This window comes from Piliocolobus tephrosceles, chromosome 21 (genome assembly GCF_002776525.5).
Source record: "Piliocolobus tephrosceles isolate RC106 chromosome 21, ASM277652v3, whole genome shotgun sequence".
Taxonomy (NCBI): Eukaryota; Metazoa; Chordata; class Mammalia; order Primates; family Cercopithecidae; genus Piliocolobus; species Piliocolobus tephrosceles.
In genome coordinates this window covers 11882150-11908630 of record NC_045454.1, presented here as the reverse complement: position 1 = coordinate 11908630, position 26481 = coordinate 11882150, and the positions used below count along the sequence as shown (strand labels likewise).

At 51.9% G+C, this 26481-nt stretch overlaps 1 protein-coding gene across 1 annotated transcript; it reads left to right on the top strand.

The window, feature by feature from the left end:
- The first annotated feature begins 1586 nt into the window (after positions 1–1586).
- Positions 1587–25998, top strand: CCDC61 (coiled-coil domain containing 61). The gene is made up of 14 exons (XM_023182283.1): positions 1587–1633; positions 10067–10225; positions 10510–10592; positions 13113–13270; positions 14997–15158; positions 22413–22629; positions 22734–22816; positions 23401–23570; positions 23665–23740; positions 24059–24198; positions 24362–24440; positions 24616–24673; positions 25459–25531; positions 25672–25998. The coding sequence occupies exons 2-14, from the start codon at positions 10078–10080 to the stop codon at positions 25767–25769; spliced, it is 1545 nt and encodes a 514-aa protein (XP_023038051.1). The 5' UTR covers positions 1587–1633; positions 10067–10077; the 3' UTR covers positions 25770–25998.
- The last annotated feature ends 483 nt before the right edge of the window (positions 25999–26481 follow it).

Sequence of the window (26481 nt, the reverse complement as noted above, 5' to 3'; positions counted from 1 at the left end):
ACTTCGGCTTAGGAGTTCAAGGCTGCAGTAAGCCATGAACATCCCACTGCTCTCCAGCCCTGCAATGAAGCGAGACCCTGTCTAAACAAACAAACAAACCAACAAACAAAAAATTGAAAGGATTAAGGCAGAAATTAGTCTGTGGAAACATTTTCCAAAACATAGTTAATATGTGAACGAAACTTTATGAAAGTTTTCCTTTTTCTTTTCTTTTTTTTCTTTTTTCTTTTTTTTTTTTTTTTTTTGAGATGGCATCTCACTCTGTTGCCCAGGCTGGCGTGCAGTGGCACGATCTTGGCTTACTGCAACCTCCGCCTCCCGAGTTCAAGCGATTCTCCTGCCTCAGTCTCCTGAGTAGCTGGGATTACAGGCGTTCGCCACTGCACCCAGCTAATTTTTTTGTGTTTTTAGTAGAGACAGGGTTTCACCATGTTGGTCAGGCTGGTCTCGAACTCCTGACCTCGTGATTCACCTGCCGCGGCAAATCCCAAAGTGCTGGGATTACAGGCGTGAGCCACCGCGCCAGGCCAAAAGTTTTTCTAGATTTCCAAAAGATTTAGATAACATCACCAATACTGATTTGTGAAGCTGAAACTTGTTCTAAATTATAATCAATTTTTAAAAAGTTCCATCAACCACGCTAGGGGAAAGATAATTTACTTTTCTCTTTGTAGACAAGGATATTGTGAAACATGCAGCTGAAAAAGTAGGAAACGTCACAGAGGTGTGTCAGGCAGAAAATTAATAAAAACATTACGTTATCCTTTGGGATTTTGCAATGTTTGTGGTATTTGGCTCTTTTAAATATGTAATTTGTTATTATTTCATATTCTAAGTAAACTTTCATGTCATACAGTATTTTTTTTTTCTTTAAACTTTATTTTCCTTTCTTAAAGAGGTGTCTCCTCCCCCATCCCCGCGCTCAGTTCCTTTAGCTGGATCCTTCCAGTTCATGACTGATTGGTTTAAAATATGGGTCGTTCAAAAGCCGTGTGATCCCGGGCTAGTGGCTGTACCCCTCTGAGACAGTTTTCTTAGTGGTAAAATGGAAATCATAACAACTCTGCAGGGCTAATTATAAAGTTTAAGCAAGCCAAGGCCTGCAAAATGCTTAGTGCAGGTTTGGAATGCACCGAGCGATGACAAATCTCAACCTGTCTTTATGCTGAGACCACTCCCCAGTTTCCGGAGCCGTGGCCACTATCTCCCCAGGCGCATGTACACCCGGCTGTCCCTTCCAGGCCCTCCCCACCACGTGGGCGCGGCCTAACCTCCCTTAGAGGGTAATAAACCGAGCCAAGGGGCTGCTTCCGGGATTCTTTCCCTTCCACTCTGGGGAACAACCCTTTTGTATGACTGGCAGCATTATTAACCAGTAGTGATTAGAGAAGAGCCCGATGGTAGGCGCTTCCCTCAAAATGGTTCGGAACTCCTCTTCCAAGTCAGCCAATTGGAAGCTTTGGAGGGCGGGTTCTCCTCTGGGGCGGGACAGAATGACGGGTGTCTCTTTTGGCTAATGGAAACTTGGCTGCTTGTAAGCCGTGACCAATCAGAAGCGAGAACGACGGATCCTGGGGCGGGACTGGAGTTTCGTCAGTTGAACCGCTCGCGAGGAGGGTTGCCAGTGGAGAAGGTGAGAGGCAGCGGGAGTGGCGGGTGCGCGGGCCGTGGTGGAGGTCTTGGGGGAGGGAGGGGGTTCTGTCTGGGGAGAGTGGTCTGCGGTGGGCAGCTGACCCGGTCTTGTCGGAATCAGGAGGGAGGGTGCCCTTTAACAAGGGTAGGTGCTTGATGGAGGTGTTGTGAGACTGAGAGCAGCATGTGAGTTGGGGGTGATCTGTATATCGCAGGAGGGTCTTCAATGGGGAAAGTTGTAAAGCAGGAGACAGCAGATGGTAGAATATACAGATGCCCTTGAAATGCAGCGTGGCGATTTAGTAGGAGGTTTTAAGGCAGGGGGTCATTATAGCGCACTGTGATTTACAAGCTTTGATTTGGGTGAAAGTCGTGGGAAGAAAATATTGAGGAAGGGAGGGAAGGAGACCTCCAGGAATAAGGATGTACTTTAAAGAGATGTGAAGCCCTATTATGCCTGTGGCGTTTACTACGTGCTGTGCACCTGCCAAGTGTTTTAGGTGAATTAACTCTTAAACTTACTCTGCTGATGGTTAAGAGTGTGGGCTCTGGCGTCGGGTTGAATCCCGAATTTGAATCCTGGCTCTGCCACTGATCTGTGGCTTTGGGCGAGTTGTTTAACCCTTCTGTGCCTCAGCTTCATCATCGGTAGAATGACCTCATCTCTGTCTATATACCGTTGGCTAGCTTCACCCTCTTTATCTAATGAGAACTCCCAGCTGTGTATTTCCAGCCTGGAACTCTGCCCCGAACTCCAGACTCATACCGTGGCCGACTCTTCTCTATTTGGAAGTTCATCTGACATTCAGACATAAACTTGTCCTAAACCAAACTTGAGGTTGTTTCCTTTCAACCTCCAAACCCAGTTGATGGCACATTCAGCCTGCCAGGTACTAAGATCAAGAAGCTTGGAGTGTTCTCTTTGTTTTGAGACAGAGTTTTGCTCTTGTTGCCCAGGCTGGAGTGCAATGGCGCCATCTCGGCTCACTGCAACCTCCGCTTCCCGGGTTCAAGAGAATTACAGGCGCCCGCCAATTGTTTGTATTTTTAGTAGAGACAGGGTTTCACTAAGTTGGCCAGGCTGGTCTCAAACTCCTGACCTCAGGCGATCCACTCGCCTCAGCCTCCCACAGTGTTGGGATTACAGGTGTGAGCCATGGTGCCCGCCTAGCTTGGAGTGTTTTTCACTCCTCCCTTTTGTCTCACTTATATATGGTCTAGCAGATCACATTAGCTCTGTTTTCAAAACACATCCAGAATCCAACCACGCCTCACCAGCTCCTTTGCTACCACTCTGGCCTAAGTTGTCCCCTGCTCTTACCTGGTCTGTTGCAGTGGCCTTCCAGGTGGGCTCCCTGCCTCTCACTGTTAGGGGGATCCTAGTAGAACAGGATGCTCCTCCTTTCCAACCCTGTCCTGGCTCCCACTTTATACTGCAAAAGTCTTCACCATATCCACGAGGCCCCGACCTATTGGTTTCCTCCTCCTCCCTCCCCTCAACTCCCATCACCTCTCTCAGTCCCCTGGCTCACTCTGCTGCAGCCACCCTGGCCTCCTTGCTGTCCTTTGAACGTAACAAACACATTGCCATCTCAGGGCCTTTGTACTCGCTGTCCCCGAACGCACTGCCACCTCAGGGCCTTGCCTTTGTACTCACTGTCCTCTCCTTCTGAGTCAGGTCTTCTCAGGTGTCTGCGTGGCTTCTCCCACACCTCTTTCAGGTCTCCGCTCAGATGTCAGCTTCACAGCCAGGCACTTGCTGACTACTCAAGCTAAAATAACTCCTGTCACCGTGTGGCCCCTCACTTGGTTTTATTTTTGTTCATAACACAACTACCTGACATAGATTATTATTAGTATTATTTTTGAGACAGACTCTTGCTTGGTCACCCAGACTCGAGTGCAGTGGCGCAATCTCAGCTCACGGTAGCCTCCACTTCCTGGGTTCAAGTGATTCTCCTGCCTCAGCCTCCCAGCTAGCTGGGATTACAGGTGTATGCCACCATGCCCAGCTCATTTTTACATTTGTAGTAGAGACGGGGTTTTGCCACGTTGGCCAGGGTGGTCTCGAACTCCTGACCTCAGTTGATCTGCCCAGCTCCGCCTGCCAAAGTCCTGGGATTACAGGCCTGAGCCACAGCACCGGGCCTATTATTATTATTATTATTATTATTATTATTATTATTATTATTATTTTTGAGATGGAGTCTCGCTCTGTCGCCCAGGCTGGAGTGCAGTGGTGTGATCTCAGCTCACTGCAAGCTCTGCCTCCCGGGTTCACGCCATTCTCCTGCCTCACCCTCCTGAGTAGCTGGGACTACAGGCACCTGCCACCATGCCCGGCTAATTTTTTGTATTTTTAGTAGAGACGGGGTTTCACCGTGTTAGCTAGGATGGTCTCAATCTCCTGACCTCGTGATCCACCTGTCTCGGCCTCCCAAAGTGCTGGGATTACAGGCGTGAGCCACTGTGCCCAGCTTATTATTATTTTTTGAGATGGAGTCTCCCTCTGTCACCCAGGCTGGAGTACAGTGGCACCATCTCAGCTCACTCAACCTACACCTCCCAGGTTCAAGTGATTCTCCTGTTTCAGCCTCCCAAGTAGCTGGAACTACAGGCGTACACCACCATGCCTGGCTATTTTTTGTAATTTTAGTAAAGATGCCGTTTCACTATCTTGGTCAGACTGGTTTCAAACTCCTGACCTCAAGTGATCTGCCCTCCTTAGCCTCCCAAAGTGCTGGGATTATAGGCGTGAGCCACCGTGCCCGGCCCTCACATCAATTATTGTTGGTTTATATCCACTGGGCTTCTTGGACCTCCCCACTAGAGTGTCTGACTCCATGTGAATATGGAACCTGGCACCTAGAAGAGCACATGGTGTTTAAAAAGTGTTGCTTCTCCTGTGCCATCCTCACCATCCTTCGGGGTCTCCCTGTGGTATGGGGCAGGGTTGCTGAACTAGGAGGGTCCTGTGTGGGGTGGTGGGGTCAGAGGTGGGGAAATAAACTGGACAGATTGTGGTGCCCAAGGGCAGAAGGAACCTTTAGTGTCTGAAGGAACTTGGAGGAAATGCAGATTCCTGGGCCCACCCCCAGGGTTTCTGCTTGTGTATGGTTGGGACTTGACCTAGGAAGCTGCATTTTCTTTTTTTTTTTTTGAGATGGAGTCTCGCTCTGTGGCCCAGGCTGGAGTGCAGTGGCCGGATCTCAGCTCACTGCAAGCTCCGCCTCCCGGGTTTACGCCATTCTCCTGCCTCAGCCTCCCGAGTAGCTGGGACTATAGGCGCCCACCACCTCGCCCGGCTAATTTTTTGTATTTTTTAGTAGAGACGGGGTTTCACCGTGTTAGTCAGGATGGTCTCGATCTCCTGACCTCGTGATCAGGAGGTCTCGGCCTCCCAAAGTGCTGGGATTACGGGCTTGAGCCACCGCGCCCGGCCTGGAAGCTGCATTTTCATAAGCACTTGTGGTAAGGATTATGTTCCTTGGCCATCACTGTGAGAAACACTGTTAGGCTGGTTCAGAGTTTGCTGGGGCCACTGTGGTGATTGAGACACCTCCTGACCCAGCCTGGGAGTCAGGGAGCGCTTCCTGCAGTGGAGAAGAGGGGATTGGAGCTGAGACCTGGAGGATGACAGGGAATGAGCTGAGGGGAGAAAACCTTGGCTGTATCCCCAGTGCCTAGAACCCCATTTCCTGGCATCTCCCATTAAATTCACAAGCAGTCCCTGAAGATACAAGATTGATTAAAATGGCTCTGCCCTCACGGGCTCCTGGTCTGTCAGATAATCAACAGACCACACAGATGGTAACAGGGAGTGCCAGACACTGTTTGAAGCACCTTATATACATTAAATAATTTAATTCCACAACAACCCTATAAGGTAGGAGCTCTTATTATCCCACTTTACTGATGGGGGAAGACCCAGAGAGGGCAAGTGCTTTGCCCAAGGACACATGAAGGATAAAGGCAGCTGGAATCTGAACCCAGAAGTACCCAGCGTGCAGCATGTGCTATGCTTAAGGTGTGAGGCCGCATTTGGGTTAGTTCTGGGAGGAAACAGGAGGTGGTCAGGGAAGGGCAGCTGGGTAAGGGGAAGGAGGATGAATGTTTCTGTCTTTCTTTGTGGGATCCTAGACAAGCCTCAGTTTTATCCTCTGTATAATGGGGATGGTCATAATACCCACCAGAGAGCAGAATTTAGGATGAGTCATTCATTGGGTTAGTAACTGTGCATGGTTCTTATCTAAGGCAAAACGCCTTTGAGAGACAGTGGGAGAGGGAGTCTGGATGCCCCAGGGGGAACTGGGGTGCCGCAGTGTGCACTGTAGAGATTTCATTGCTTGGTTCCCCAGAGGGCTTTTCTGTCTCTACATTCCATGGGGACAAAGTGGAAGGCTTTGGTCTGTATTCTGGGGCAGTGAAGGGGGAGTTCTATCCTGCCTCAATTCACCCACGTGGTGGGGAGGTGAGGTCAGAATGGGATCGGGAAGGGGGTCATCCAGGCCTGGCCACTCGTGTGAATGTGGGGCGGAGGTCTGCTGCAAGGGAGAGCCCAGCTAGGGTATGGGTGGGCTGGAATATGTGTTGGTGGTGGTGGGGAGCTGCAGAGTGTGAGGAAACAGCCGTCAGGTGGGGGCTTCCAAGGTCAGTGATTTGCCCATGTGTGGTATGGGAGGTAGTGATGTAAATTTGTCTTTGGTGAGTGCAGCGTGGAGAGTTTTCAGCTCTGGCCCCAGGGTAAGAGCTGTGAAATATGTGAGCTATCCGGGGAGAGCCATTTGGAAGGTGGAGCCAGGGGTGGTGATGTAGCACTGGAGAGGAAAGGGGTCATCCTAGTGAATGATGAGAGGGAGAGACCTGGGGGCTGAAACACTGAGTTTAAGTGTGCTGGTGCCGTGATGTCATGAGGCCCGAGAATTGGGTCAGGTGTGTGGGCCAGGATGGGGCCTGGGGGGGGCAGCCGCACAGTGCTCGCAGGGATGGGGTGGTGACGTCATGGGTTGGTGAGGGCGGGGCCTCAAAGGCACCGCTGGGATGCGTGAGGTCAGGAAGGAGGCAGAGGCTGAGAAGAGGAGCTGGGAGAGGCTCAGGACTGGAATGAAATCAGCCACCAGGATGAGCCACTGGTCATTCCGAAGCAAGGATGGAGGATGCAGGTAGAGGGACAGGGTCAGCGGGGGGAGGGGAGAGGGGGCTCAGGGTCCGGGGAATCCTAGAAGTGGCGGCGGTGGTGGGGTCAGTGGGGAGGAGGGGTTGTTCAGAGAGGGCTCTCCAAAGGGAAGAGAAGTGGAAAATGTGTGTGTGGGTGGAGTGGGGCTGGGGGGTGGGGTTACAAGCAATTTGGGAGGGAACAGAATCCAGGTGAAATATGGGGGTGATGGAATACAGGCTGAAAGTGGGGTGTGTGGAGCAGAACCTTGAGCAAATATGCGGGAAGAATGCAGGTGGAATAGCGGGGTGCATTGAAGTTCAATATTCGGGAGCCCTCGGAGACCGAGGTTGGCTGGTGTAGGGAGGAGAGTGCGGCTGCCTCCCTCCCCCCAAATCTGGGAGAGCAGGATGGAATGAAGGGGCTTTGGACGGGAGAGAGGGGGCTGGTTTCTGGGGAATGTAGCATGAGGGTTGGGCTGGAATATGTGGAGTAGGAGGTTCTGCAGAGAAGAGGGGAGGGGGAACCCAGAATTCGTGGCCATCTGGGGCACAAGTGACGGGCAGCTGGGGTCAAGGAGGCCATGTGGAGCGGGCACGGGTGTGGGATTTATTCCATCAGCAGTTACTGAGCGCTTAGGATATGCCTAGAGGAGGGGATGGGGCCGGGCAGCGGGTGAAGTTTGTGGAGGTGAGAGAGGTGTAAGTGTGCAAGGGGAATTGAGTTTAGGCAGAGTATTGGGGGCTCAATGTCTGGCATGAGGGCGGGGTGGGGGCTAAGGATAAGGCAGTGGGATGCCGAAAGGGGCTGGTCTTCGCGGGGTGGATATGGGGGGTTTCTGCCGGGCAGTGGGGAAGGGGAAGTTGGCGGCGGGGATGCGGTGTGGCGCGCCCCCTTCCTCTGTGCGGTCTCCTCCCGGGAGTTGGGGACCACGAGTGGGGGCGGTGATGCTGTGCGGCTCCTCAGGTGTTCAGCTGCGTGGGTGCCTCCTACGCCTTGGTAACCCGGCGGCGTCGCTGCTGATTGGTTCTGGGAGCCATAGGGGGTCGGGTTGATGGGCGGGGTTTAGGACACCCAGTGGGGCGGGGCCAGCTCTGCCACTCACTGCATTGGGATCAGGGGATGTGGGATATGTTGAAACGTGCAGCAATTTGTTTGCAGCGAGATCGACATTATTATTTTTTATTTATTTGTTTTTTTCTGAGACAGAATCTTGTTCTGTCACCCAGGCTGGAGTGCAAGGGCACGACGGCGTGCAGCAACCTCCGCCTCATGGGTTCAAGCGATTCTCCCGTCTCAGCCTCCCGAATAGCTGGGATTACAGGAGCCTGCCACCACGCCCAGCTAATTTTTGTATTTTTAGTAGAGACGAGGTTTCACCATGTTGGCGAGGCCGGTCTCAAGCTCCTGACCTCAAATGATCCGCCCGCCTTGGCCTCCTAAAAGTGCTGAGAGCCACCGCACCCGGCCGAGATAGAAATTGTTAAACTGGGCCGGGCGCGGTGGCTGAAGCCTGTAATCCCAGCACTTTGGGAGGCCGAGACGGGCGGATCACGAGGTCAGAAGATCGAGATTATCCTGGCTAACACGGTGAAACCCCGTCTCTACTGAAAAATACAAAAATCTAGCCGGGCGAGGTGGCGGGCGCCTGTAGTCCCAGCTACTCGGGAGGCTGAGGCAGGAGAATGGTGTAAACCCAGGAGGCGGAGCTTGCAGTGAGCTGAGATTGCACCACTGCACTCCAGCCTGGGCGACAGAGCGAGACTCCGTCTCAAAAAAAAAAAAAAAAAAAAAGAAATTATTAACCTGGACTTATGAACCACCAGAGAATGAAAGCACAATTGCCAGAGTGTGAATTTTCCAGGGGAAGGGGGTCCCCGAATTCATCAGCCTTTCCAAAGCACTCTTCTCCCAAATGAAGTTAAGAGCTGTGTCTGTCAGGATGTCTAGGGCCCAGGCCATTGCTCTTGGGCCTCTGAGAAAAGAGTCAGGAGCTTGAGATGGGCCTGGCGGATGGTAATTTGGGAGCCCCTGAAATGAACTTGCAAAAGGTTTTGGGGCTGTTCATTTATCTGCGGAAGGCTCAGAAATTTCATTAGATTCTCAAAGGCTCAAGGACTCTAAAAAGGTTAAAAATCCCTTACCTGGAGTTTCAGGGATCATCTTTTTTTGCCTCACAATATTATATTTTCTGATATTAAACTTTATTTTATTTTACTTTTTGAGATGGAGTCTCTCTCTGTTCAGGCTGGAGTGCAGTGGCACGATCTCGGCTCACTGCAACCTCCACCTCCTGGCTTCAAGCGATTCTCCTGCCTCAGCCTCCGGAGTAGCTGGGATTACAGGCATGGGGCACCACACCTGGCTAATTTTTTTTGTATTTTTAGTAGAGACGGGGTTTCATCATTGTTGACCAGGCTGGTCTGGAACTCCTGCCCTCATGATCCACCCGCCTCGGCCTCCCAAAGTACTGGAATTACAGGCGTGAGCCACTGCACCTAGCCTGCTCTGACCCCCTTTTAAAAGCTTGGCTCATCCTACTCCAATAACCCCATCCCTCTTTCCAGCTTGACTTTTCTCCACAAATGTTTGCTGAGTGAATGAATGAATGAATGAATAATAAATATATAATGATTATAAGACTTAATAAAGTAATACTAATATTAATCATGATTCTTTTGTTGGCAATCATGTATTTCTTCATTTCTTTTCTTTCTTTTCTTAACTGAGTTGGGGTCTCACTCTGTCACCCAGACTGGAGTGCAGTGGCAAGGTCACAGCTCACTGCAACCTCTGCCTCCAGCCTCCCAAGTAGCTGGGACCACAGGCACACACCACCACACCTGGCAATCTTTTTGTATTTTTAGTAGAGATGGGGTTTCACCACATTGCCCAGGCTGGTCTTGAACTCTTGAGCTCAAGCGATCCTCCTGCCTTAGCCTCCCAAAGTGCTGGGATACCAGGTGTCAGCCACCGCGCCTGGCTTGGCAATCATGTATTTCTAGTATCCAGCATGTATTGGACACAGCAGCCTGCAGGTCACAGTACCAAGTGCTTTTATACATATTGCCCAGTGTCATCCTCACAACAAGTCCATGAGGTTGATGCCATTGTTATACCCATTTTCCAGATGAGGAAACTGAGGCACAGAGAGGTGAATTCGCTTTCCCAGGATGCCACATTTGGTAAATGATGGAGCCAGGATATGAGGCCTGGCCTTCCGACTCATGAGCCTGGGCTCTCAACTCCTCTGGGTTTCTCTCTCATCTCCTCCTCCAGCAACCTTGATCATGGACCAGCCGGCCGGCCTGCAGGTGGACTACATCTTCCGGGGTGTGGAGCATGCCGTGCGGGTGATGGTTTCTGGGCAGGTGCTGGAGCTGGAGGTGGAGGACCGGATGACGGCTGACCAGTGGCGGGGCGAGTTCGATGCTGGCTGTGAGTGTGCCTGCCTGGGGTGGGCTCACTTTTCCTCTCCTGGGATCAGCTTCTCCCAGAAGATGAGGCCACCCTGAATCCTGCCCACCTGCCTCTTCTATGTGGTTATAATACCCACCAGAGAGCAGAATTTAGCTCCAGAAGCTCTCCAGTGTGGGGAGGGATGTAGGTCTTGTTGCTCAAGCCAGAGACACTGGAGTTGGGTAGAGTTGGAGAGCTTAGATGCATTGCCCTGGGGCTGGGCAAGCCGTCAGACCTCAGGAGAGACTTTTCTCCCCACCCAGTCATTGAAGATTTGACTCACAAGACAGGGAACTTCAAACAATTCAACATCTTCTGTCATATGCTGGAGTCAGCCCTCACTCAGGTAGGGCCCGGGTTGGCGGGTGCAGGTGGGAGGCGGCTTCTATCTTCCAGATTCCTGGGGGGTTGATGCCCATCTGATGTATGTCAGACCCTCTACCTCTTCTTTCATTGTGAGAAGAGGGCGATTGTTTTCTTCTTTGCCAAATGTAAATGGTTCATTTTGAATTTAATGATAGTCATTCTCATGTAGAAAATACAGGTCACAGAGAAATACAAAGAAGAAAGTAAAAATCACTCCATCCCTAATACTCGCTTCTGTTAATATTTTGGTGAAAATCACTCCAGCCATTTCTCCATGTCTCTATTTGTTTCCAAATACCTGTGTGTATGTGTGTGTGTGTATGTATTTGCAGACCTGTAATTATATATAGTTTATATATTTTCCAAGGTATTCTGCAACCTGCTTGTTTTCGTTTGTTTATTTGTTTTTTTGAGGTGGAGTCTCGCTCTTGTTGCCCAGGCTGGAGTGCAGTGGTGGGATCTCAGCTCACTGCAACCTCCGCCTCCCAGGTTCAAGTGATTCTCCTGCCTTAGCCTCCTGAGTAGCTGGAATTACAGGCGCATGCCACCATGCCTGGCTAATTTGTTGTATTTTGAGTAGAGATGGGGTTTCACCATGTTGACTAGGTTGGTCTGGAACTCGTGACATCAGGTGATCCACCTACCTTGGCCTCCCAAAGTGTTGCAATTACAGGCATGAACCACTGTGCCCAGCCTAAAAGTAATAATCCGGGGAAAAAAAGAAGGTTAGAACTTAGAGTGACAGGGTTGAGTGGTATTTAGATATCTTTTTTCTTTCTTTCTTTTTCTTTTTTTTTTGAGGCAGAGTTTTTCTTGGTTTCCCAGGCTCAGTGGCACAGTCTTAGCTCACTACAACCTACGCCTCTTGGGTTCAAGTGATTCTCATGCCTCAGCCTCCCAAGTAGCTGGGACTATAGGCGTGCCCACCATGCCTGGCTAATTTTTGTATTTATTTATTTATTTTTTTGAGACATCGTTTCTGTCGCCCAGGCTTGAGTGCAGTGGCATGATAGTGGCTCATTGCAACCTCTGCCTCCCGGGTTCAAGCAATTCTTGTACTTCAGCCTCCCGAGTAGCTGGAATTACAGGCATGTGCCATCATGCCCGGCTAATTTTGTATTTTTAGTAGAGATGGGGTTTTGCCATCTTGGCCAGGCTGGTCTTGAATTCCTGGCCTCAAGTGATCCACCTGCCTCGACCTCCCAAAGTGCTGGGATTACAGGTGTGAGCCACCATGCCTGGCCTGGGCAAGCGATAGTTTCTTGAAGGTTAGTTGCAATGTGGAATCTGCATCGTCATCAGTGAACTTTTTGTATTGTTACGTTAAATTCCACTGGCTTATCTTGCATTTTGCACGGATCTTTTTTTACCTGTGGATGACTTTGTAACATCATGCATTGGTCGTTTGGAAAATATTGGTTCACTAAGTTGTGCAGATTTTTCAAATGTTGACACATTGCCTTATATAATATCCAGAAGTCACATTTGTTAATATCCTCACCGATCTCCCCAGGAAAGTCTGTGAACACCAAGAAGCTGTCAAACACCCAGTAGAAGATACAAGTTTTCCAAAATTCTGATTTTAAGTGGAAAGCTTGAATTTTGTTATTGGCAAGACATTCTGTTAACTGTTTCTCTTGAAGTGACAGGCTCACTTTGTTCATTTTTGAGAAAATGTCTGCCAGATAGCCCGAGTCTAAATAACCGTAGTTTTGTCTGTCAGTCGTTTTTTTTTTTTTTTTTCAAGTAAAAATAGTGTTCCATGAAAAACGGCTAATTTAGCTCAAAACTCAGATGCAGAATCCCTTTTTCCTGAGACCATCGTCATACTTTGGCGTGCACAGAAGTACTTGATATGTACTTCCCATTTTCTTGCACAACATAATAAAGAGATGTGTCCTCTAGGAGCTGGATTCAATAAAATTAATAATTTTTACTGCTTCATCGAGAACATTCCAATGTTTCATTTCCTGTGTTTTATGGTTGATTTGCTTATTTACTTGTTTGTTTATTTCTCTTGCCCAGCCCCCCACTGAGACTGGGGAGATACAATAACCTCCAGTGCCATTCAGTGCCAGGGGCTTGATTTCTGCTAAGGCACCAGCAGTTTTTCCCACCATTGCTTTTGTACCATTTGCACACATGTCAACACAGTGCAAAAGACAAATGACGTCTTTGTATCATTATGAAAGTAGCTTTGACCTCAGTGGAGATCCCTGAAAGGGTCTCAGGGACCCCCCCAGGGATCTGGAGACAGCACTCGGAGAGTCACAGGTCTAAGCTGTTCTCTGTGGTTGAGCATTTAGGTTCTTTCTGGTTTCTTCCTTCGATGAAGTCCTTGTGTCTGCCCTGGGACGGGGCCATGTTGATCACCAGCCTTCGCGTAGGAAATCGTAGCCCGCCTAGAAAACAGGAAGGGCTGTGGCCCAGGTGTGTGCTAGGTGCCCTCAGTGTGGTGGTGGCGGGTGCCGTGGCAGCTCCTCCTCTCCTCTCCTGACAGAGTAGTGAGTCAGTCACCCTGGACCTGCTGACCTACACAGACCTGGAGTCCCTGCGGAACCGCAAGATTGGGGGCCGCCCAGGCCCCTTGGCCCCCAGATCGGCCCAGCTCAACTCCAAGCGCTACCTGATCCTCATCTACTCTGTGGAGTTTGACAGGTGGGCAGAAGGGACTGGCTCCAGGGCCAGGCTGGTGGGCGGGGTGGGAGAGCGTGTGGGTGGATCTTAGGAAGTCCTGGCACCCAGGCAAGGTGACATTGGTTAAGCCTTGCCTTGGGAATCTCACCTGTTGGGATTCGTATCATTTAGTATTGTGTTTGGCTACAAGTAGCAGAATAACCATCACCAGTACCCTAAACAAACAATACATCACATAACAAGATGTCTAGGTAGGTGGCTGCCACCTGTGTAACAGTTCCACTAGGGACTCAAGCTCTTTCTTTTTTTTTTTCCCCCTTTACCATCGTTAATGTGTTGGCTTTCCTTTTTTTTTTTTTTTTTTGAGACAGTGTCTCACTGTGTCACCCAGGCTGGAGTGCAGTGGTGCGATCTTGGCTCACCGCAACCTTTGCCTCCCAGGTTCAAGCAATTCTTGTGCCTCAGCCTCCAGAGTAGCTGGGACTGTAGGAGCCCACAACCGCGCCTGGCTAATTTTTGTATTTTTTTTTCTGAGACAGAGTCTCGCTCTGTCGCCCAGGCTGGAGTGCAGTGGAGTGATCTCAGCTCATTGCAAGCTCTGCCTCCTGGGTTCATGCCATTCTCCTGCCTCAGCCTCCTGAGCGGCTGGGATTACAGGTGCCTGCCACCACGCCCAGCTGTTTTTTTTTTTTTTTTTTGTATTTTTAGTAGAGACGGGGTTTCGCCGTATTAGTCAGGATGGGCTCGATCTTCTGACCTCGTGATCTGCCCGCCTCAGCCTCCCAAAGTGCTGGGATTACAGGCGTGAGCCACCGCGCCCGGCCAGTTTTTGTATTTTTAGTAGAGACGGGGTTTCGTCATGTTGCCCAGGCTGGTCTCGAACTCCTGGCCTTAAGTGATCCTCCCGCCTCAGCCTCTCAAAAGCACTGGGATTACAGGCATGAGCCACCGTGCCCACCTTGGCCTTTTGACTTCATCTTTATCTCTTCATGGCCACAAAATAGCTGCTGGATCCTCCAGACATTGCGGCTATATCAAGGCAGGAAGAAGAGGGACAGGGCTGAGTTTATTAATTGCATCTGCTGTTTTTATTAGAAAAAGAAACGTGTTCCCAGAAGACTCCCAACAGATTTCCTGTAATGTGTGGTCAGAAGTGGTCACATGCAAGGGATGCTGGGAAAATGAATAGCTGGCTTTCTAGCCTTTATAAGGGGAGGCAGCAAGGGAGTTGGAATGGCAGTTGTGTAGCTGGGTGACCATGTCTGCCCCATGTGTTGGTAACCACTGGATTTCTTAGTGGGAAGTTACCAGTCCTCTGTGAATAGCATTTCATGAGGCTGTTAATCACAATGGCCCACCTTTCCCCAGCCAAGCCAGGGTCAGCCAGGCCAGGCCAACCAGAATCCCCCACTGTGGCATCTGAATTAGGATTGTGTTTGGCTGCAAGTAACATGATACCAGCGTTCCCTTCATCAGCAGTGTGCGACAAGGAAGTTCCCCCAGACTACACCAGGGCTGCCAATCCCAGTAGTTTCCAAATTGTTATATAAGAGACTTTCAGAGGTAGTGACTGGTACAAGGGGTCTGGGGACAGGAAGGGGCCTTGAGGATGTGCTCATGAGCCTATAGGATGGTGCAGTTTTTGGAACTGTGTGTTCTCACATTCTGTGGCTCTTAGAGGCTGGTGTTTACCCTCAGGTGCATTCTTGGCCTCTGAGATGCCACGGTTCTAATCCCCCCTCCTCAGGATTCACTACCCGCTGCCCCTCCCGTACCAGGGCAAGCCAGACCCCGTGGTTCTGCAGGGCATCATCCGGTCACTGAAGGAGGAACTGGGCCGCCTGCAAGGGCTGGACGGCCAGAACACTCGGGACACCCGGGAGAGTGAGATCTGGCACCTGCGGGAGCAGTGAGTCTCGGGGGGTGGGCAGCTGGGGTGGGTGGGAGCCCTGGAGCCCTCCCATCATGCACTGCAGGGCCCATGCTTGGCCCTGTGGGGAGGATGACTGTCCTTTACCCACCATGTATTTATTCTTTTTTTTTTTGAGACAGAGTCTTACTCTGTTGCCCAGACTGGAGTGTAGTGGTGTGATCTTGGCTCACTGCAGCTTCCTACTCCTGGGTTCAAGCCATTCTCCTCAGCCTCCCAAATAGCTGGGATTACAGGCACATGCCACCATGTCCAGCTAATTTTTGTATTTTTAGTAGAGAAGGGGTTTTGCCCTGTTGGTCGGGCTGATCTCAAACTCCTGGCCTCAAGTGATCTGCCTGCGTTGGCCTCCCAAAGTGCTGGGATTACAGGCATGAGCCACTGCGCGTGGCCTCTGAGCCCCTCTTCTGTACCTTTGGGCTGGGTGGTGCTGGGGACATAGCGATGACCAAGACTATCTTGGCACTGCCCTCCTGGGACTGTCAGTCCAGGGAAGGAGGCAGATGTGTTTGCAGACAGTGAAGGCTCAGAGTGGGTGGGGTACCTGACCCTGCCTGGTATGGGAGGGGTGTTCTTTGGCAAAGGGAGCAGCATGTGCAAGGGTCGAGGGGTCGAGCTCTACGTAGGTGAATCCACCTTCACAGGGTGCCCCTTCTGTGCTAGCCCCCTCCCTGCCACTCACGTGGTGCCCAGCCCTGGGGGAGATAGGTGCTAAGTATATAAGCACCTGAGTATATCATTACAGACGGAGATGCCTGGGGCAGGAAAGGGAGCCTGTGCCATGCGAGGCTGTCACAGGACTCCACTGGGGTGTGGGGTGGGTCAGGCACAGGGGCTGGGGAAGTGTTGTAGGCAGAGGGAACAGCCTGGGCAAAGTCCTTGTGTTAGATGGGAATGCGGTGAGAACAAGGGAATGAATGAAGTGAAAGAAGCAAAGGCTTTTGGCGTATATATTGAGGCCTGCCATGTGCTCGGTTCTGTTGGGGAGATGAATCTGGGGCTTGATCGCTACCGAGGAGAGGCCTGGCTCATTGTGGACTAATAATATTTTTAGTAATAATAACACCAGTAGCTAATGTTTATGGAACATTTAACTGTATGCCAGGGCTGCTCTGTGCTTTATGATTGAATTCATTTTATCCTCACAGCCGCGCTACAAGGTAGGCACTGCTATTATCACATTTGACGGAGGCCCAGAGAAGTTAGGGACCTTGGTGCAGGCCACACAGTGGGTAATATGGCTAGGCTGGACCTTAGATCCAGGCAGCCAGCGCCGAGCCTCTGTTGCTTCCCCAACTGTTTGCACTATTTGTGGCTGCAAGCCCAGGACAGAGCTCTAAGTGCTGACCGGGAGGACCAGTCCTTATGGGTGCTCACGGGGCTGGGGAACCCCGCCGGTCTTTGGAGGAGCTCGCCTGTGTACTGCTGGGCCGAGGAAGACCGCAATGGGGAGGCCAGAATTTATCCTCAGGATCTGCTCTCAGGCTGTGTGTGTGTGTGTGTGTGTGCGCGCGCGCGCGCGCCCGCGCGCTGTCTCAGGCGCTGTGTGTGTGTGTTTCTAGGTTTGTGTTTCTGGATGTGTGTTTCCCAAGATGGCCACAAGATGGCGCCCTCCACCCTTTGGAACCAACCACGGGAGCCTTGAGATCCCACCGGTGCTCAGTGGCTTATCTTCCTCTTCCCAGCCAGGAATTAGGGAGTTTGGAAAGGTTCTGAGATTTATTCCTTCATTCAGCCAACATTTATGGAGTTCATGCTGTGCCAGGCACACTGCCCGACACTGGTTAATGTTTTATTATGCTAGACATGGTCTAAGCACTGTGAATAGATTCTTACAGCCTAACAGGCTGGCATTCTTATTATCCTCCCTCTTCGCAGATGAGAAAAGATGGCCTGAGGCTCAGAGATGTGAAGTGAAACTGCCCAGGGCCACCCAGCTTGTTAACAAGTGGAATAGAGTTGAATGCAATGCGCCCGGCCATGCGGCCTGGGGTCCTGTGCAGTGAACCAGACAGGTGGAGGCTCTGCCCCCAGAAAAGTGGGATCCATATGGGAAACGGACACTCCTCTACATGCCAGGTCTGCCAGGGTTGGTGCTAGGACGGAAAGGTACAGAGGGCTGGGAGAGCAGAGAACGTCAGGGGCAGGTAGGCTTCCCGGATGAGTGGAGTGGTTTTTGCCAGGAGAAGAAGGAGAGAAGGTTCTGGGAGGTGAGAACTGCATCTGGCTGGAGCCTGTGGAAAAGGGAGGCAGGAGGTGAGGAAGGGAGAAGTCAGGTGGGCAGGGGCTGAATAGAAAGGAAAGCTCCTTGTTGGAGAGTGTGGGGAACCACAGATTTTAAGAAGGATTTATTAGGAAAAATTCCAAGCACCACAAAAGTAAACAGTAGTGTAATTTGCACGTACTTGTCCTCCAGCTTCAACAGTTACCCACGTTTGCCCATCTTGTTTGATGTACTGCCACGCCCTGTCCTGTAGCAAATCCCAGTCTTCGTATCTCCTCTGTAAAAGCTTCAGTGTGTATCTTTAACATATAAGGATATAAGTGCTGTCATCACGTCCAACAACATTAACAAAAATTCCATCATGTCATCTGAAACCCATTGCGTATGTGTTCACACACTTCTGATCACCTCTCAAGTGTCTTTTTTGCAAGTGGTTTGAATTCGTCCTGTATCTAAATATGGCTGCACATTGCAGTTGGTTGAGGTCTTTCTTTTCTTTTTTTTTTTTCAGTCTTGCTCTGTTGCCCAGGCTGGAGTGTGGTGGTATGATCTTGGCTCGCTGTATCCTTGACTTCCTGGGCTCAAGCGATTCTCCCACCTCAGCCTTCTTAGTAGATGGGACTACAGGCACATGCCATCATGCCCAGCTAATTTTCATATATATATATATATTTTTATAGAGACAGGGTTTGCCCATGTTGCCCAGGCTGGCCTTGAACTCCTGAATTCAAGCCATCCACCTGCCTCAGCCCCCCAAAGTGCTGGGATTACACGCATGAGCCACTGAGCTTGGCTGATGTATTTCTTAAATCTCTTTTAATTTATATCCCCCTCACCACTTTTCATGCTACTTATTTGTGGAGGAAATCAGGTTATTTGTCCTGTAGAGTTTTGCAGTCTAGATTTTGCTGAAATTCTCCCTAGCAAGCATACTCAGATGGAAAAATGAAAAATAGATTTTGCTGATTATATCGCCATGGTGTGTTTAATGTCCTCCTCTGTCCCCTGTACTTGCAGTGAAGTGGTGGCTAACCCTATATAGGTTTAATCACATGTCGGGTAGGTTTTGGCAAGATGCCTCCTTTGGTGGTGTTGAGACTGATGGTTTCAGCTGTTGAGAGCTGGCTCCCTCTTTTATAAAGTTCTCTTCTGCCTTTCAGCCAGTGCAGTGGTTCATTCTGGATATGCATTCAAATTGCCCGGGAGCTTTGAAAAATACCGGTGCCCTGGCTGCCCTGTAGATTCACCATTTCTTTTTCTTTTTTTTTTTTTTTTTGAGGCGGAGTCTCACTCTGTCGCCCAGGCTGGAGTGCAGTGGCGGGATCTCAGCTCACTGCAAGCTCCGCTTCCCGGGTTTAGGCCATTCTCCTGCCTCAGCCTCCCGAGTGGCTGGGACTACAGGCGCCCGCCACCTCGCCTGGCTAGTTTTTTTGTATTTTTTAGTAGAGACGGGGTTTCACCATGTTAGCCAGGGTGGTCTCGATCTCCTGACCTCGTGATCCGCCCGTCTCGGCCTCCCGAAGTGCTAGGATTACAGGCTTGAGCCACCGCGCCCAGCCTCTTTTTATTTTTTTGAGACCGAGTCTCGCTCTGTCACCCAGGCTGGAGTGCAGTGGCGTGATCTCGGCTCACTGCAACCTCTGTCTCCTGGGTTCAGGCGATTCTCCTGCCTCAGCCTCCTGAGTAGCTGGGATTACAGGCACGTGCCACCACACCCGGCTAATTTTTGTATTTTTAGTAGAGACGGGGTTTCACTGTGTTGGCCAGGCTGATCTCAAACTCCCGACCTCAAGTGATCCACCTGCCTCGGCCTCCTAAAGTGTTGGAATTACAGGCGTGAGCCTCCGCGCTCGGCCTATTTTTCTGTTTTTAAAAATTCTGTGATCAGTGAGGAGTTCCAGGGCAGGCCCTGACTCCTCCAGACACACCATTTACACCTGAATCTCTGGGATGGGACCCCTCCCCCCTGCCCAAGAGTCCTGCTACTTCACTACTTAACTTTCCTATTGTGAAGTAAAATACGCCCCAAAGAGTATAAAATATAAATGTACAGTTTCACAAATTATCATAAAGCCAGTGCCCATGTAACAACTACCCAGGTTAAGAAATCCAGGCCGGGCGCGGTGGCTCACGCCTGTAATCCCAGCACTTTGGGAGGCCGAGGTGGGCAGATCACCTGAGGTCAGGAGTTCGAGACTAGCCTGGCCAACATGGTGAAACACTGTCTCTACTAAAAATACAAAAATTTAGCTGGGCAGAGTGCGCAGGCCTGTAGCCCTAGCCACGCGGGAGGCTGAGACAGGAGAATCACTTGAACCCAGGTTCAAGGTTGCAGTGAGCCGTGATCAGCCTGGTATGACAGAGGGAGACTCTGTCTGAAAGAGAAAAAAAAAAAAAATTGGAAGTAGTCATTTTCCCGTAGCCTCTGCATGTCTTTTTCCAGGAGAGACCCTCTTGCTCTAACCATGCTCCCAAATGCACCTAATCTCACTCATTTGATTTGCTTATGGTTTTGCCAGCTGAACTACGCATCCCTAAACGATATAGTTTAGTTGTATCTCTTTTTGCACTTAATTTAATTTAATTTAATTTTTTTTTTTTTTAAGAGAGAGAATCTCACCCTATCGCCCGGGCTGGAGTGCAGTAGTACAGTTGTGCAGTCACGGCTGTCACCTCAGACTCCTGAGTTCAAACAACCTTCCTGCGTCAGCCTTCCCAGTAGCTGGGACTACAGGCACATGGCACCATGCCAAGCTAATTTTTTTTTTTTTTTTTGAGTCGAAGTCTTGTTCTGTCACCCAAGCTGGAGTGCAGTGGCACCATGTCAGCTCACTGCAACCTCTGCCCTCTGCCTCCTGGGTTCAAGCGATCTCCTGCCTCAGCCTCCTGAGTAGCTGGGATTACAGGTGCTCGCCACCAGACCTGGCTAATTTTTTTTTGTATTTTTAGTAGAGAGGGGGTTTCACCATATTGTCCAGGCTGGTCTTGAACTTCTGACCTCAGGTGATCTGCCTGCCTCGGCCTCCCAAAGTGCTGGGATAACAGGCATGAGCCACTGTGCCTGGCCGCAAGCTAAGTTTTGTAGAGATGGGGATTTGCCCAGGCAAGTGTCAAACTCTTAGGCTCAAGCTATCTGTCTGCCTTGGCCTTCCAAAGTGCTGGAATTACAAGTATGAACCACCACAGCTGACCTACTTATATGTCTTTTCTTGTGATGAAAATCTTAGTTTCTAGGGATAATAACATATTTATTTGCTTTATCTTAAACAATATCAGTAATTACTAATAATTGAATTTTGAATGAAGTTTACGATTTCCAGGGCCGGGTGCAGTGGCTCATGCCTGTAATCCCAGCACACTGGGAGGCTGAGGCAGGTGGATCACCTGAGGTCAGGAGTTTGAGACCATTCTGGCTAACATGGCGAAACCCCTTCTCTACTAAAAATACAAAAATTAGTCGGGGGTGGTGGTGGGCACCTGTAATCCCAGCTACTCGGGAGGCTGAGGCAGGAGAATCGCTTGAACCCGGGAGGCAGACGTTACAGTGAGCTGAGATCGTGCCACTGCACTCCAGCCTGGGTGACAGAGCAAGACTCCATCTCAAAAAAGAAAAAAAAGATTTCCTCATAGTTCTTTTTGGCCTTAGGCTATGTCCCACTTGCTCAAATGGTGTGTTTTAGTTACCTCCTATAATTCTCCAATGTGCCACCAACTTTGATATAGAGTCAGGTCTGTTAGGGCCAGTTTCTTTTAAAATTTTTGGGATGGCATTTGTTAAAGTTTAATTAATTTATATAAAATATTTTTATAGTTCCAAAGTCAAAACTGAAAAAGAAGGTACATTCAGAGAGGTCCAATTTCTTAAAAAAAATTTTTTTTAAATTATCTTTACTTCTGACTTTCTTTATTTTTTTGAGATATGGTCTTGCTTTGTCTCCCAGGCTGGACGGCAGTGGCACAATCTCAGCTCACTGCACACTCTGCCTTCTGAGTTCAAGTGATTCTCGTGCCTCAACCTCCTGAGTAGCTGGGATCACAGGCATGTGGCACTACATCAGGGTAATTTTTGTATTTTTAGTAGAGACGGGGTTTCGTCATGTTGGCCAGGTTGGTCTTGAACTCCTAGCTTCAAGTGATCCACCTGCCTCGGCCTCCCAAAGTGCTGAGATTACAGGCATGAGCCACTTTGTCCAGCCAGAGAGGTCCAATTTCTGTTCATTTCCCCCTTCCCTATAAATAATCCTTTTCCCCCACAGATTTTGGTTTATTCTATTATATAATTTTGAAAATATAAACATGTAATTTATAATTCTCGTTTCTTTTACAAAAAGGGACATTCTGAACATACTGTCTGCACCATACTGTGTCACAGCAGTCACTCGGTGACAGGACGTAGAGATCCTCTACTTTCCTCTTTATAGTTTTGTGCGACTCAATTGAGTAGATGTATTAGAAATTCAGTTAGTTCTGTTTTGACGTACATTTTGGTTATTTCTACTCTTTTGCTATTACAGATTGTGCTGCAATGAATAATAGCCTTGTATATACACTTTCTTAAGGAAGGGTTTTGAGCGTGGTAGTTACCTGATCAAATTTGTATTGCAGAGGATTTCGTGACTGGGAGACTGGCGTGGCGAGGTGGGAGGAGGAGGGAGGCAGTGCTAGTCTTTCAGGGTGTGGACAGATGGATGAAATCGTTTAGAATTGGAACTCACATGGCTGTGTTCCACTCCTTCACCCGCACCAGGGCAGGAGTGTGTGTGTGTCCTGTGCGTGGTGGGGTCATGTCCGCTTCGTGGGGTGGATGGGGGTGATGTGACCACATCCCTCTTCACACGTCGATAGGGGAGAGATGATAGGAGCCTGCCCCTCCCCATGGGGGCAGTTGAGAGTGATGGAGCCCTGTTCCCCCTTCCGGGGAGGTGAAATGATGAGGCGTCCCACCCCCATGGAGTAGTGGGAATGGGGCCATGCCTCTCTCTCTAGCGCTCTCTCCCCGTCTTCCCCAGGGTGTCGCGCCTGGCGTCCGAGAAGCGGGAGCTGGAGGTGCAGCTGGGCCGATCGCGCGAGGAGGCGCTGGCCGGGCGCGCGGCGCGCCAGGAGGCCGAGGCGTTGCGCGGGCTGGTGCGCGGGCTGGAGCTGGAGCTGCGGCAAGAGCGCGAGCGCGGGCTCGGGCACAGGGTGGCCGGCCGTCGCGGCCAGGATTGTCGCCGTCTGGCCAAGGAGGTGAGCAGCGGGTGCCCAGGAGCGGACAGCGAGGCGCGGACCTCGGCCTCAGCCTGAGCCTCGGCCTCAGCCTGGACCTCCGCGCCCCTCTCCCGTCCTGGCAGCTCGAGGAGGCGAAGGCATCAGAGCGGAGCCTGCGCGCCCGGCTAAAGACGCTGACCAGCGAGCTGGCTTTGTACAAGAAGGGGTGAGAGGCTAGGCCTGCGGTGCTCTAGGGCGGATGGGCGGGGATTGAGAGGGGGTGGAGCGTGAGGAGGCGGAGCGTGAGGGGGCGGGGCTGAAGGGGAGGCGGGGCTTAGCGGACCCAGTCCAGGATTCGGGTGCGGTGGTTAGAAGGTGGACCCGGGCTGTGCGGAGATGTGCAGGCTTGGGGCGGCGTTCAGGAGGGACTGGGAAAGGGATCGGGCCCTAGGGTCTCCTGGTGCGAAAGGGTGCGGCGCAGCAGGTGGGATCAGGGTGAGGTCTGCTGGCATTTATGGGGTGGGTGGTGGAAAATTGGGAAGGGTTTCCGGGGAGTTGTGGAAGACTCCGGAAAGAAGGGTCTGGTGAAGGGGGTGTGTTGAAAGGATGTAGGGAAATGACAGAGGGGTGTTTTAGGAGTTTGGGTGTGGTCTAGGGGGAGGATATCGGGAGGGTCGTGGGCCCAGGAGTGCACGTCTAGGAGCTGATGGGGTAGGCCTGAGGGTTCGGAGAAGGTGTGGTCGGGGAGGAGTCTCTAGATTGAGTTTGTCGGGGCGGGCGGGAAGCTGACAGCTGCCCCTGTGGTCTCAGGAGGCGGACTCCGCCGGTGCAGCCGTCCCCGGCGCGGGAGGACCGGGCCTCATCGTCCCGGGAGCGCTCCACGTCGCGAGGCCGCGGCGCCGCGCGCTCCTCATCCCGGGAGAGCGGCCGCGGAAGCCGGGGTCGGGGCCGCCCTGCGCGCCCCTCGCCCTCGCCCACAGGTCTGTGCCCCTGCCCTGCGGTGGGGAGGGGACGCACTGGCGCTGCCAAGGCCCGTCGCGGGACCCAGCCGCCTCCTCTCCCACGTCGTCCTAGGTGGTCGCGCGCTCCGCTTCGACCCCACGGCCTTTGTGAAAGCCAAGGAAAGGAAGCAGAGAGAGATCAAGATGAAGTCAGTGCCCCTTCCTCCCTCACCTGCCCCTGGCCCTGGCCCTTGCCCGCTCCCGGGCGCTCATCTCTCCACGCCACCATCAGTCCCCATCTCCTTCCACCTGCTCGCTTCTCGCCGGATACCCCGCCTGCTTTGCCTGCTCCGCCTGCTGTGCCTTCCGTCCGTCCCACCTCCTCGTCTGTGTTTCTGCATGCTTTCCGCGCCTAGGCTTGTCACCTTGGGCGGTCGCCGGCGTGGCTGTGACCTTTTGGGGCGCAGCGATACCCTTGCCCGCAGGAGTTGGGCGTACAGGCCAGCGTCTCCTTTCTTTTTTCCCAGGCAGCAGCAGCGGAACCGATTAGGCAGTGGGGGAAGCGGGGACTGTCCGTCCGTCTCCTGGTCTCGCCAGACACGGCCCCCTGCTGTCGTGACTGGCCGAGGGGACGCCCCTAACCGCTCCCGAAACCGCAGCTCCTCAGGTAACCTGCCTGGAGCTCGGGGCCGCGAGGCTAGGCGGAACTGCGCGGGGGTGGGAGGCACTGGGCGGGGCCGGCGAGCCGGACGGGGCGGGGCTGGGCGGGCCTGGGAAGCACGGGGTGGGGCCAGCGAGGGCCAGAGCTCACGCCCTCCGTCTCCCTCTAGTGGATAGTTTCCGCAGCCGCTGCTCGTCTGCCAGCTCCTGCAGCGATTTGGAGGATTTCTCTGAGTCGTTCTCCAGAGGGTAAAACTTGGACATGGGAAAGGATCACCTCAAAAGGGTTTCTGGAGAGACTATAAACAGTCTTTTTCAGGGAAATTGGGTGATGGAGCCTGGGGGCCTTGAAACCACGAAGGTCGGGGAGGTGGGAATACTAGAGCCTCCGCACCACTGGTCCTTGGTTACTCCTTTTTCTCAGGGGTCACCGCCGCCGTGGGAAGCCTCCCGGCCCAACGCCCTGGAGTGGGTCCAATACGGTGAGTAGAAGGGGTAACATAAACCGCTGGAACACAGCTGTCCTCATTTGCTGTGATTCCTTCCTGGGGATCAGGGGCAGAGGCGACTCTGAATGCCTGTGGCAACAGGGCTTCTTTTTTTGTGTAAGAGTGGGTCTCGCTCTGTCCTTCAGGCTGGGGTGCAGTGGGGCAATTGTAGCTCACAGCAGCCTTTAACTCCTGGGCTCAAGAGACTCTCCCACCTCGGCCTACGGAGTAGCTGGGACTAGGCTTTTTTTGGGGGGGAGGGTGAGGTTGAGACAGGATAAGGGGGTAGTATTGTCTCTTTATGTTGCCCAGGCTGGTCTGGAACTCCTGGCCTCAAGCCATCCTTAGCCTCCCACAGCACTGGAGTTACAGGCTGGGCCAGCGCACCTGGCCTGGGAATAGCATGTTTTGAGAGCATTAGATTGGAGAAGGAATAATGAGGGGCACGTGATGCTCTTTAGGGCTTTGGCTTCTCACTGTCAGGTCTTGAAACCTGACTCCTCCTCTTACCAGCTGTATGATTCAAGGCAGTTCTTTAGCCTCTCTGTACCTTAGTTTTTGTTTATCAGTTAACCAGGGATGGTAATGGCATCACCTCACATGTGAGGTGAGGGCTCTGTGAGGACATTAGGAGGTTATTTTGCATATAATGAATACCCAGTAGATGTCAGGCCTTATTTTTCGCCAAGGTCCTTAGGCTCAGGATTTCCAGTGGGATTTAGGGGGACAGGAATAGAGGGACGGTGGCTGACCCCCTTTCGTACCTTCCTCATCACCAGAGGTCCACCCCCGTGGAACGCAGCCACCATCAGAAATCTCTGGCCAACTCTGGGGGCTGGGTCCCCATCAAAGGTGAGCCTGGGACTCCACATCCCCTCTCCCAGCCCCAGGACCCGTTGGAACGGTAGTGGGGGCAGTGGTATATTGGGCCCAGGAACTCCCTGGGGCTTCAGGAACCTCACAGCCCCCCATACCCCCACCTGCTCTCACAGAGTACAGCTCGGACCACCAGGCGGCTGACATGGCCGAAATAGACGCACGCCTGAAGGCCTTGCAGGAGTACATGAACCGACTGGATATGCGGTCATGATGTGGAGAAGGGGTACTTGCCCCTCCATTCCCCACCCACTTGCTGGGTATGGCATGGGGGGTGGGGCCAGGGTGGCCTCCAGCCCTGCCCAGGCCCTGCCCTGGCCCCGCCCCTCCTGCTGTCTCTGTGGTCTCAGGTGTGTGAGGCTCTGACCCTGCCCTCTCCCCAGGCAGTGCATGCTGGGAAGGAGGATGTGTGCATTTTGTAAATAAACATATTTGCCCTGGGGGCCCCTCAGCTTATGACTAAAGGGTGAGGGTGGAGTGGGGAGAAATGTGGAGGAAGAGAAATTAGGGGCTATAACTGGGACCTGTGTGTGCCTCGGAGGCAGATTGGGACTCAGGCCTAGGTAAAGCTTGTACACTCTAAACGGTGCAAGGGCAGACCTGGGAGGAGTAGTGAGCAGCCTGTCCCCAAAGGAGTTCAAGCAAAGGTTCTGCGCAGGATGCCTTTGGCTGTGTGGTGGGAAGGGGGTGTCTTGCAGCGTGGTTCACTGCCCAGGAGGACCCCCAGGACCCCCTGTTGGTGACATCCAGGCCGCTTTGGTGCTGATTCCTGGGCTCTGACCTGAGACCTCTGGGTTCTGAGCTGTGATGTTGCTCTCGAGCTGGGATCTCCGGGGTCTTGGTTCAGGGCCGGGGCCTCTGGGTTCCAAGCACCAGTGAGGAGAGTGCTGGGAGGGAAAGGGTGGGAGGGCTTTGGTCTTGTGGGA